A 12,287-nucleotide genomic window follows, 5' to 3' on the forward strand; every position below is an offset into this window, starting at 1 on the left:
CATAAAGTGCCATAGTTCTGCATGCCCGTTGGGAGCTAGATACACTCTGTGGCTATTCTGCGGAGCGCGGCGCATGGCAGTTAATTGCTTTGAATTTTGCTGAACAATACTACCGACTCTACAAGCACTAGATATAGCAAGTGTTGTCTAGTTCCTCATTCTCTCACACAACATGGGTGTCTTTCTGGACGTGAGTGAAACCCTTGCAACTCCAAGTCAACCACAAGCGTGATATAGTCAAGCCCAATGGGAAAATCGGCGATATGTCAGTTGCTAGCTAACTTACGCTCGCTCGTATCATATTAGTAGCCGGGCTTCATGTACCCATTGTGTTCATCCTCACTAGTTAATGGGATGTCAAGACATGCTGGAGATCTAAGAACAATATTAAACGACGGTTTGCATAAACAGTAGGGAAGCAGAATGATCTCTATATGGAAATCCAGTAGTTTGAGGGCCGAGAAAACGAAAGAGACTCAAGCAATACTGTCCTGCCTGGGCCCTTCACCTTCTAGGTGTACTTCCTTCTAATGAAACTACTAACTGTGGCTAGGGGTGGACCTCATAAAAACCAACAATCTGAAAATCCGGAGTCTTTTCATGGCGGCAACGGATGCTAGGGGTGCTTGCCACTATGTTCGACACTATGTCTGGCACTATGTTAGACACTATGTTATAGACTGCAGCTAAGTAAGCCTCGAGTGTTTTGCCAGCACAAAGGTATGCACAAAGTCGAAGCCCCTTTCCATGAATGGCGAGGGCCTTGCAAGCAACAGCGACAATTGTTCTCGGTGCGTTGTAGCACCTATCACGGAGCTTGCTCAAGAACACGTCCATAGTATCTAGCCCAAGAACCACCCACACTAAGCTTATGACACGTCTTCTCAGGCAGGGTTCTAGTTAATCGCGGCCTTTCTTGTGCAGGATGTCTCTCACTTTGTGCAACCAATGTGTAAACATGGCATAGGTTTCCAACAAGGTTTTTGTGGGTGGAAAAGACCGGGATGAGATTTATTTGTAATGGGACGAACTGCTGTAGTGATGTGAAGTCTCAGGCACATCACATGGTACTATGTCACGTGACCGGTCCGGACATCACCAGTGACATTCAGTCCTAGAAAATTCTGTAGAGGGACTCAATTGAAACACTTTTCATCCAAAATCACCATAACTACAAATCCTAGGCGACCACACCTACCACGGACTCCAATATTCTAATGATCCCTAAAATCACAACCAATCAGGGCTAGGACTGTTTAGCGAGCGGGATCGAACATGGTGATATCAGAGTTTACTTGAACATGTTTAGTGGTCGCTAGAAACACCAAGATTAACCGTACTGGCGGCCTATTCGGGTCCTTGGGCATGGGGAAGGCGTACCAGATTCATGGTCTATCAACCCGCGATAACCTTGCGCTGAGGTCTAACATCCCATTTACAATACGCTCTCGCTTGCATCTTTACATACGAATCCCCTAAGTCCTCAACAGAGGCGAACATCTTTGAGGTCTGATGCCCTTCCTTCTTCTAGGCTTTCTAGAGAACAACGCCTGTGACACTAGTAGGTGTTTCCGTTTTCCCTTCTTTGGTTTGATCATTAATCTTGACAGTGAACTGTGAAGCCTTAAGACCACGCTTTGCCAGCTTTGATAACAGCATCGTCGTCGATTCGCCCCCCCCCCCCCCTTTCACAACATCCTTCACAATCACCAAGTTCTCATCGCTGCAATACCACCCCAACTCACGAGTCCATTCTCACACCGTGGACTGCATTCTGAGAGAGTCCGCGCGGTCCAGACTCACCTTTTTTTCCCTTCGCTATGCTGTTCTTGTGCTCTTCTGTCCACCGACAGTCTAGCGACTTTAGTATGTCACTAGAAAGGAGATTGGCCCCTTTGTGTCCCATTCACACTTTGCAAAGCAGCGGCTGCTGGAAAATTGAAAATCCAGGGCCCTCTGGTGCTCACGCAATTTGATTTTCTTTTCTCGTCGCTTGACTTCGCTGATTTCTGTAGGCGATAAATATCTTCAACTTCAAGCTCAAATGTTCACGCCAAAGGAGCTTCTGGCCCACCATTGCAAAGACCTATTTATAGATGATGTGAAATAGGTGAAGTCACTCCAGTGTTGCAATCAACTGACAAATAATGATGGCATTAGTTTAAAGTTTCCAACCTAGCAAGCTGAGGCTAGCTATATCAAGGATGCACTCATTACAAGCGAGCGATGATGGAGGGCTGGGCAGCTTAGGTGTACGAGACGTCGAAACGTTGAGCAACAAAGGGACACCCTGGCAAAGGCCATGTGCCTACTTTATGTCATAGACCTTGTCTCTATGTATCAGATTATTCTCTAGCTCTATCTTCAGCCACAAGCTTACACGACTAAGCACTCGGCACAGTATGTTTCTCCACTCATGCTATGTACTTGCTAGATGGCCGACTCCCCATTTGCTTTTATCATACTGTCACATTTCCGCATCTCGTTGGTTAACTCCGATATACTGGCATGCAAACCCCTGGGAGACCAAAGCACATTATAGACTGTAGGTTTTAGGGTTCAGGGTCACATGACAATCGGACCCTGACCCCGCTCTGAGATAGTGAGAATTATAAGAATCGACATACATTTATAGGATAGCTATTCATACGAGACTCACGTATCTATATGCATCAACATGAGTGATTATAGCGCTTGTTTACTGTGGTCAATAGCTGCAGGGCTACAACTGCCGTATCATAGACGCAGGCGTAACACCCACAAGACCAACAGATCCTATCGCTAAAACGCGCTATAGGCTGAAGGATCCAGCTCCCACAAGATATCACACCAAGCTTGGCTTAAAGCTTCCTAGCAAAAATAAAGCTAATTAGCCAAATAAAACGACACCACTTTGCAAACTTGTTTCAATCAATAACTACAAGTCTTCTTTTAAACAGTTTAGATTCTGGCCTCAGGTATAAGAATTCAACGAATATTTCATAGTAAGCATGGGCAAACCTACTAAATCTTTACTCTTTTGGCAGTTGTGGCCATTGCAACTTGACAACATCTTAGGCTGTATGGCAGCGATTAATTTCTCATATTTAACGTAAATTATTACCTTAGCCCCTCCGAAGTATCACTACTTAAAGGCATACGTTGAAACCTGCGGCTTGAAGGCGACTGCACAGACCATATCCCATTATTCATTATACCAGGGCTGTTTTATAGAAATATAAAGTTATATTTAAAGAGTAGCCTAAAACTTGACCATGATGAAAAAAGAAAAAAAGGGACGAGAGTATTTTGCTGTAAGTTTCGGCCGGGCCTTGGTCATCCGTCCACTGGGACGAGTTCTATCATGAATGGCTAATAGATAATTCTAGGCACCCTGTGCCTTGGCAGATTATCGGCAGCGACTAGGATTAGCAAGGAAGGCCTGGCCATGAACGTCTGTACACCAGCAATGATTATTACTCCACTCGCAGTCACCTTCCAGACCGTCAGTGTCAGGCATTGTATCAACACCCCTAACAGAAACCGCCATAGCATTGGCAGCGAAGACAAGAAGTAGGGTAACAGCCCAGCGTTGCATGTTTGTTGATGGTGATAGGTTATTGGTAAAGGAACCGGTAGGTAGACTTGCAAAGGCAAGAAATTGAGGATGAAGTAAATATTGGGGGGAAAAAGATTAGAAGCAATGTTCCAAGATCAGGCTGTAGACAAAGTCAAGATATCAGAAATGAGAAACTGATGAAGGCTTGGAGAAGAAGAACAAGGAAAAGAAACTCACTGTCGCGAAGAAATGGGCACCCTTATATACATTCCCGGAAGAGCTATTCAACAAAAGTTGAACAAGTCCTACTGCACAGTTATCTCTCCATCGACGAAGCCACACCAGCGTTCGCGATATGAAATGAACCCACCAGATCCGATATAACTAACATAATGGCAAGATAAGTGAGCCAGCCATGTTCATCATGATATCAAAGCAGGTAGTAACACAATGGTATTCATGCGCAAGTCGTCCTTCGGGTCTAGGAAGTGTATTCTCCCGCCGTTTACCGCCTACCCTCAACATGGTTGCTATGAAATTTAGGATTTAGTGCCAATGAAGCTCAGACTACCCACGGCAATATTTGATGAGGAATCTAGAAGCTTGGCTTCTATTCAGTAGTTCGGCCCATCGTACAAGACGTTGAGTATCCTAGAATGGCCGACAAACAATTCTTGTCTTACATGAAAGCCCGCGCGTCCAGCCTTTCTATTGAGCCCTCACGGAACTGTACGTTATCAAACCACCGATTCTAGGACTGCTACCTCTCTAGGCCCTCACCGTACTCATGCTTAGGTCAGTTTCTTCGTGCTCTCTTATACTTCATGCGCTATATCTTAAAGATGACCTGTAGTTCACTAAGCCAGCAAACCACCAATACAAATGCATCTGTCGTTTCATGTGACTGCCGTGATGGATAGCCAGACATCTATATCATAACGCTATGTGAGCAATAGGGTCTATTCTGGGAGGCTCCCGTTACCTCTCTACCAGCCAATGAATAATAGAGGCCAACGCTGCTACCTACCTCGAGCTCATTATTGTCCGCATCCTGAGGGCAGCATCTACCTGTGGCTCAGTTTTAGAACCGGAGGCTTTATAATACATTCCTCGTCAGAATCGTAGCATTCTTATGCTTCCACGGTCCCCAAGCTCTGTACTCCCGAAAGAGTTAAAGCCTTGTAACTATATCTCAAATCAAATAGCCAATAGTTTAGTAATTCTATACTTGCCTTTATGTTCTAGAAAGCTCTCGCCAAGCCTCATACTACATCTATTCCCCCAAGACTAATAGTCTCATAAATGCCACCACGGCCTTCGCCAAAGTAAGCAACTATGGTCCTGCAGCTTGGGTACCGCCTCTTGGTCTCTTTGGCAGGCTGCACGCCAGAATGGTTAGAACAGAACTAAGCCAGCCTACAATGCAGACATGTGATTACATGACTACAAGACTATTCGACCCCAAATATGAATCACCTCTTTCGCAGTCCCTGCAGTTATAAAAGGCAGGTGACAATAAATAGGCGATAGTGAACTGGACGAACTTCGAGTCGCTAAACTCCGATCACCGTGAAATCTGGCGCCAATGCACACCTATAATAGTTTCTACTATATTTACCCAAGGGTACCGATTAGAATTGTAGCCTACTATTTGCCAAGTGTCTCATTTAACTCCTTATCTCCATTGTTTTTGCGATATTCTTATGTGATAGTTAATTTCTGCAGCATTCTACAATCATTAGACGTTAAATAAATTCAAAATTAATTCTACAATTGCCATCTATGCAACAAAGACTCCCACAATTGTGCACATCCTCATTATCAGAGCTTACTCACAGTAGATATTAGGAGGACGTACTGAATGTCCTGTGAAGAAGAGGAAGAAGGAATAAGTGATTGTTGAAGTTGTTCTATGTCTATCTAAGTCTAGTCCGAGGGACGGATCTCAGCCGGTTTATATATCCATCACTACCGCCTGGGAAGAAGACCCTTGATATCTCATGCTAACCCTAACGTTTGGACCCACTGGATCAGGGTCAGCAATCATAGTAACCCTAACCCAGGTTACTAACATACTAACACTTACTAATCAAACGTTAGGTAAGCAGAAAATTGAAGACAAAAACCCCAGAGGACATGTCAATGAACAAGCCCCATTTGATAGCTTAGGCCACTTCTAGATTGCGAGCAACATCCGATATATTAACGCTCCTATCTTCGCGTAGCTGTCTTTGCAAAGCCCTTATAAGAAGTTCTCTAATGCTCTAGTCTAGTTTGGTTCTCTGACGGCTTGATGACGACATGATTTGCCAATGTGCTGAAAACGGCTACCGTATATCCTCGTGAGGCAAAGATGTCTTTCTAGATGCGTACATGTCAGCTTCAAGACACCTGCCCTTGTTGAGGGAGAAAGAAACGGATGACTCCCGCGACTACGGGAATGACGTATTTTATTACCCTAACCGCCAAGTTCTAGATCTGGCTGTTAATCTATAAAGCGCAGCATTCTACGTCCTGCCTGTCACACGAAGCTTTTCGTTTAACTTGTTGTCTGCTACGATACTTGCTAACGCAAACATATAAACCCACTAGCTCATAGTTGCTGCTTCCTATCCCTTGATGAAAATGACCTGCTTAGGTGGTGGAGATGACGACAGCGTCTACGACGACTCATCCAATGTCCGGCTTCCCAATGCTGTCCGCGAAGCCAATGGCCAAAAGCTTCACACCTACAACATTTACCGTGCTCTGAAGCAGGGGCGCATGCCTTCTACAGAGCAGATTCTCGTCTACCTGAAGGACATACAGACCTCCGAGGCTCTTAGCGACGAAGAAGGCCTGAGCCAAGATGGCCGCGTACTCCTGCGCCTCTTCCGCCGCTTGGTCGCCGAGTCATCGGAACTACTCAGGAGCAAAAATGGCCAGGACCAACTGCAAGACTTCATTTGGCACTCTCGCCAGGCTGATATGAGTGGTGGCAAAAGAGCTGCCGCTTCAGTGGCTGGACTAAAAAATAAAGCTGATGCTCAGGCTGCTGTCGAGAGCGGACGCACCGTCTTAAGCATGATTCTTGGAAACTCCGATTTCCGCGAGTTGATTGCTGATCTGGCTGCGTTCGCAAGAGAGGTTGTCGGTGATACAAAGAAGACTATCAAGGAAGAGGCTCACGAAGCACATGAAGAACTCCTAGATCTTGATAACGGGCGCACCAATGTTGCGCAAGACGAGGGTGAGCCTTCTGGGTCGGCTGCGAACGGCGTCAGCGGCTTTGAAGAACAAAATACCCAGCCATCTATGGATCCCGAGCATGCAAATGTACATTTCGATGGAAAGCCCCGAGAAGGCAACGGGCAGCAGCAGCAGCAGCAGCAGCAAAAACAGTACTCACAGCGTTCCCAGCATCAGCATACATATCAAAATGATGAAACTGCTGCTATCCATACCACCACCTACATAGATGCTGCCCAAAGGGAAGCCATGCTTGCCAATGAACTCAACAAACACCCCGACTGTCCCGGTTGCCAAGAGGAACTTCAAATGGCCAAGGCTATCACCAAAGAACATGGTCCTGGGCAATATCAGCCCCAGTCCCAGCGCCCTTCCACTCCTCCCTCGACGGCATCGTCCGAAGCCTCCCACCACGTCCCCACCATTGAAGTGACTGGCCCTTCTGGAAAGGATGCAGAGCCTGGAAATGGGATGATTATGACCAAGACACAGCGCAAAAAGCAGAAAAAGGCTCGCCAGATGGCTGCTAAAGCCCAGGAGCAGAACCAGGAAATCCCACCCCACGTACAACAGCAGGTCGAGAACGCCAATATCCACAAGAGAACATACTCTGAGATTGTTCAAAGCTTTCCTAGCCCATATACTGAACAGTCAGGCTCCAGCACAAAGGGCCAGGCCCAGAGCCACAAGCAGGCCTCTAGCTCAGATGCGGCGGCGGCAGAAGACAGTGCACACCCAGTTGCTCCGTCTCCTCCTGTCCCTTCACCGCACAATGCCAATGCTCAAGAGGAATACTGGGACATTGCGAAAGAGCAAGACCGAGACCAGCAAAAGCAAAAGCAGAAAGAGCCTGAGCTTGAGTCACAGCAGCGACAGCAACAGCCGGCGCAGACACTGAAGAAGAAAGTACAGTCGACAGCTACCGGACTGCAGTCTCAGCACTTTGTGCGCCAGACAAAGTCCAAGGCCAAATCTGCCATCAACACCACGCGCCAGGCCTCCTCCGATCCAGTCTCGTCCAACACAAGCCCCGACACAAACGCCGCCACTAGAAATCCTAATGCAGCTGCCGATATCGCCGCCACACATACCTCTCGAGCGGTAATTTCGGCCAAGAACTCGGTTCTCAAGAGGGCCCACGGCGAGACCGGCAAGGCTCTTCGCGTGCGTATTCAACGCCTGATTAGCTCTCTAGGCCAGCAGAGTACCTATGCATCGTCTACAGGAACCATCGCCCATCTTTTGCGCCAATACCTCCAAACGTATGGACGGGCCGCAGACGAGGCTGCAGATGCCGTTGGGCGCCATGTTGAGCCCAACGATGCTAGCGGCCAGGCATTCAAGTCACTCTGGCGGTTCATGACCGGCTTTGGCGACCGCCAGCAATGGCAGCGTGCGGAAGCGTCCTTTAACGAGGCCTGGCGTCTAGGACGAGACGAGGCCAGTCTAGAACTTATGGCTGTGCAAATCAGCGACCTAGTGGAGGACATGCTGACCAAGCCCGAGTTCTTTGACAATCCCGAGGCCAGGTTATTGGAGCTCAAGAACGAGACCATCAATGTGGCGCCCGGCTTTGGCGATGCTTTGCTTGAACTTCTGGCCTCCCTTGGCGATGCCTTGGCGTCGATCGGCGAGGACGAAGAGCTTATGACTGTGGGGGATACTACCAGCCAGATAATTGATGTCGTCTTTCCCAACGGCAAAAGCTACAACTCCGCGCTTTTGTCCGACATTACAAACAGCGCGATTCCGCTGCTACTATCCACAGTTCAGCATGTACCCATTCCTCGAACAGAAATCTCCACACCTCAGATTGATCTGCTGCTTGAGAACCTAATTCTTGAACCAGGCAAGTCGATCGGTGGGTCGTCCTTCTTCCCGCATGATATCCTAGTCGACAACGTTCTTAGCGTCAGCATGGCCAAGCGCCACCGGCGGGCATACACAGATACCAAGGGTCAAATCTCCATCACGGCCCGTGGCGTGTGCATGAAGGCTGATGACGTCGGCTACTGGATGCACGTGCACAACGGCTTTGTGCGCTTCCATGATCGCGGGCTTGCGTCGTTTGCCGTCGATGGCCGTGGCATGGACATTGAGATGGAAGTGGAACTACGCAACAGTAACACGGACATTATGGTGCTGCGCAGTGTTAGCGTCGTCGTGCACCAGCTCACATACAAGCTGCGTGCCAGCAAGTTCTCCTGCATTGCTAGCCTGCTCAAGCCACTGATCAAACCTATCCTCAAAGCCACTATGGAGCGGCAGATTGAGAAGCTCGTGCGCGAAAACATGGCCGATTTGAATATGGAGGTTGTCTTTGCGCGTGAACGCCTGCGTGCAGCCCGGGCGGCCGAAGCCCGAAGCCCAGGCACGTTTGTCAAAGCCGTGTGTGCACGGAGACATCGAGACCGCTACGATGTAGATGTCCGCGTGGGCGTTACACAGCCGGGCCAGGGTGTGTTTCAGGGTCGGTATGCACCAGGAAGCCTAGTGCGTGAATGGAACGCAGAACGGGTCAGACAGCGGACGGACACCGATCAGAGCAGGATAGATGAATGGCGTTCAGACGTTTTCAACAAAGGCCGAGAGGGAAGGGTGATGGTCTGATAATAATATAATGATAGAAACAGCTTATATAATTTGTATAACGATAACATAATAATAGCAACAACACGAGGCACATGTGTACAAAGCCAAGAACATACTCACACCTCTACTTAGTCCTCCTTGGCCATTCCCTCGCGCAGAATCTTGACCTGGTTTTTGACTTCACGCCATAAAACATACCTGTCCAAGTCCTCATCATCGTTGCCCTTTTTCTTATCGTGGTGCTTGCCATGATGGCGGTGCTTCTTGCCCTTCATGATATCGACCCAACCTTCGTCCCCCTCGGAGCCACTTGAGCTACTTGTCTCGTCGTGGTCTGGGTCGCCGTCTGTGTCAGATCCGCTGTCATCGCTACCATCATCTTCACGTGCAATAGCCAGCAATGCTGCCACAAAGGCCTCTTGCATGTAGGCATAGCTGAAGCCGTGAGTAATCTCGGCAATTGCTTTGCAGAGAAGATCGGGGAAGGCAATGTCGTCGTTGCCCGAGAGCTTGCGCTGCCAGAACCTGCAGTAGGCCTCACGCTGAGAAGTATCAGGATTGGGGAAAAGATACTTGCGATCGAAGCGAGAAGGGCGTTTCTAGAGCCGCGTGTGGTTGACTAGTTAGCGTGGGTCGCATAGATACGGACGACAATTCTTGCCCCTGGCCCTTTTATCAAGCTTGGTGACAATAATGGCGGATTGTTCGACTAGAAACCATGTGAATCCATCCCCCTCCATTTACCTCCACATCTTCTAACTTACTGAGAGGCCTGGGTCTAGTCGGTCCAGGTGATTCGTGCTGCCGACCATGAAAATTCCGTCATTAGCCTTAAGCCCATCGATTTCATTGAGGAAATAGCTGCGCACGCTATCGCCGATCAAACTATCGAGGTCCTCAAAGATGAGGTAGCATGGCGCATGCTGACGGGCTGTGCTGAAGATATCTTTGATGGCGGCTTCAGGGCCAGCCCACTAGAAAAATGTCAGCATATAGCTATGTGCTAGGGTAAAAAGCACGCCACTACGACTTACTGTGACTAGGTTGCGCACGTAGAGTGTTGGGACGGGCGGAGTTCGGTCGTAGAGACTATGCATCATGGCCTTGATGCTAATGGTTTTCCCATTGCCCGGCGGGCCATAGTAGATCACACCCCTCTTCCACGGTACACCCAGCAGGCGGTATTTCTCGCGACTATCAAAGAACGCCATATGATCTTCAATCAGTGCCTTCTTCATGCCTTCATCCAAGATGACTGCCTCCCACGATGCCTTCATTGCGCTCTCGTATAGTGCTGTGCTCCGTGTCCACTCGCCGCCCTCGTACACTAGCACGGCATTGTGCACCTCGGCCTGGAACTGCGCTGCAGCCAGAATTAATGCATCCGTAGTCTTTTGGTCATCTCCGACGAGGTACGACGTGCGCCGCGCGGGATAGGCTCCCGAACCGTCACGGCCGTCGGCAATGAACAGTTTAAATCCTCGGCCGTTCCAAGTATAGTCAAACTTGTCGAAGATGACATCATCTCGAAGCTCACCAGTGGCGCCGTCCATGCGCCGAGATGGCGGAACATAAACCTTGACACGGTGGGAGAGGGTGTTTCCCATTTGCGGTAAGTTCTCTAGATTCGCAGGCTCCAGGCCCAGCTGTTGGGATTCCAGACTGGGACGGCAGGCCTCAGAGCATTCGGCCCAGCCGCTGTCTGCATAGCTGAGCAAGTCGCATGTCTGCGATGGCACTATAGCCAGATACCTTTCTGGGTAGGCAGCCCTCAGGCTCTGGGCAATCTGGACCTCGGTGTTGACCCGCGGAGCAGACGAGTGTTTGAGGTACTCTGCCGAGACGGAATCGAGCCAACTGGGAAAGCCCATGGTGGCTGAGGCGGCTGAAGAGGGCAGAGGCGATTCGCGGTTAGCCGGATACGTGGGGACAGCAGAAGTGATGGTATTTTGCTGCTTGTCAGGAAAAGGCGTTATGTTGCAGACAAGCCAGCTAGTGCAGTGTGGTATGATCAAAGCAGAACAAGGCGAGAAATTAAACAGCTCAGCACAACAGGACTCCGCCAAAAGCGGACGGATTAAAATAGAGAAGCGCCAAGTTTCACACTTGAATTGGCCAAAACAGAAAAAAAAAAACGACTGGTGCTTCTATTGTGAGTTGTCTTTGGTGTGTTTCTTGTTGCTCGTTGCTTGTTGCTGATCTCGGACTTGCTCTGTTTACAGGTTATTACAGAAGGCTGGGCTTTTTACTTGGCCCTGTCGGAGGCGCTGGAGTACATACGTGAAAGATCAGCCAGGAGACAAACAAGGCGGCAAGGCAAGGCAGGGCAAGACAATACACGAGCCTGAAATCGCTCATATGTAGCGGGATTGGAATGGCGTGTTTTGGGTGGCTGTCCGTTTATTATTTTTAATTCTTTTTTTTTTCTTTTTCTTCCATTTTCATTTCCTGTGCAAATTTTCTGTTTCTTTTTGGTAGTTTCCTTGTTTGACTACACCTGGGCTTTCTGTGCTCCCTTGCCTTCAAGCAGTTCCACCAGAAATCCAAAGACGCTCATGACATGCAAACCAGCAAAACTAGCTGTACTTCCATCTGCTCTCTCAAAAGAGGCCCCGTGAGCGAGCACCTAGCCAACACAAACCCTCCTCTTGATTGGTTTCCGTCCGTCTTGTTAACCAGGTCTACTTCGCAAATGGCGTGCTGTGAGTGTAGTGTACTGTGCATACTGTGTACCGCATACACGCAACATACAGGACCAGCACAACACAGGCCTCACTTTGGGGCCCTTGATAAGACCCTGATCTAGGCTACCAGCTTTAGTTCTGCCGAAGTCGCATGTACGCACATGTAGGAGGAAGACCATGAAATCCAGGTCCTCGTCTACGCTCGTTGATAACGGACACACACACATATATACACGCATTCCCAG

At 48.7% G+C, this 12,287-nt stretch overlaps 2 protein-coding genes across 2 annotated transcripts; one reads left to right on the plus strand and one right to left on the minus strand.

Moving 5' to 3' along the window:
* Window positions 1-6,163: 6,163 nt before the first annotated feature.
* On the plus strand, window positions 6,164-9,376 carry HOO65_060339 (Bactericidal permeability-increasing protein, alpha/beta domain protein; the record flags this gene model as incomplete). The annotated part of the gene is made up of 1 exon (XM_071001112.1): window positions 6,164-9,376. One exon carries the CDS (start codon window positions 6,164-6,166, stop codon window positions 9,374-9,376), a length of 3,213 nt encoding a protein of 1,070 aa, XP_070857689.1.
* A 110-nt stretch (window positions 9,377-9,486) lies between these two features.
* On the minus strand, window positions 9,487-11,229 carry HOO65_060340 (putative ATPase YjoB; the record flags this gene model as incomplete). The annotated part of the gene is made up of 3 exons (XM_071003817.1): window positions 9,487-9,957; window positions 10,123-10,332; window positions 10,393-11,229. The coding sequence occupies 3 exons, from the start codon at window positions 11,227-11,229 to the stop codon at window positions 9,487-9,489; spliced, it is 1,518 nt and encodes a 505-aa protein (XP_070857690.1).
* Between the last annotated feature and the right edge of the window lie 1,058 nt (window positions 11,230-12,287).

This window comes from Ceratocystis lukuohia (assembly GCF_044167205.1).
Source record: "Ceratocystis lukuohia strain C4212 chromosome Unknown Supercontig6_pilon, whole genome shotgun sequence".
NCBI classification, from domain to species: Eukaryota; Fungi; Ascomycota; class Sordariomycetes; order Microascales; family Ceratocystidaceae; genus Ceratocystis; species Ceratocystis lukuohia.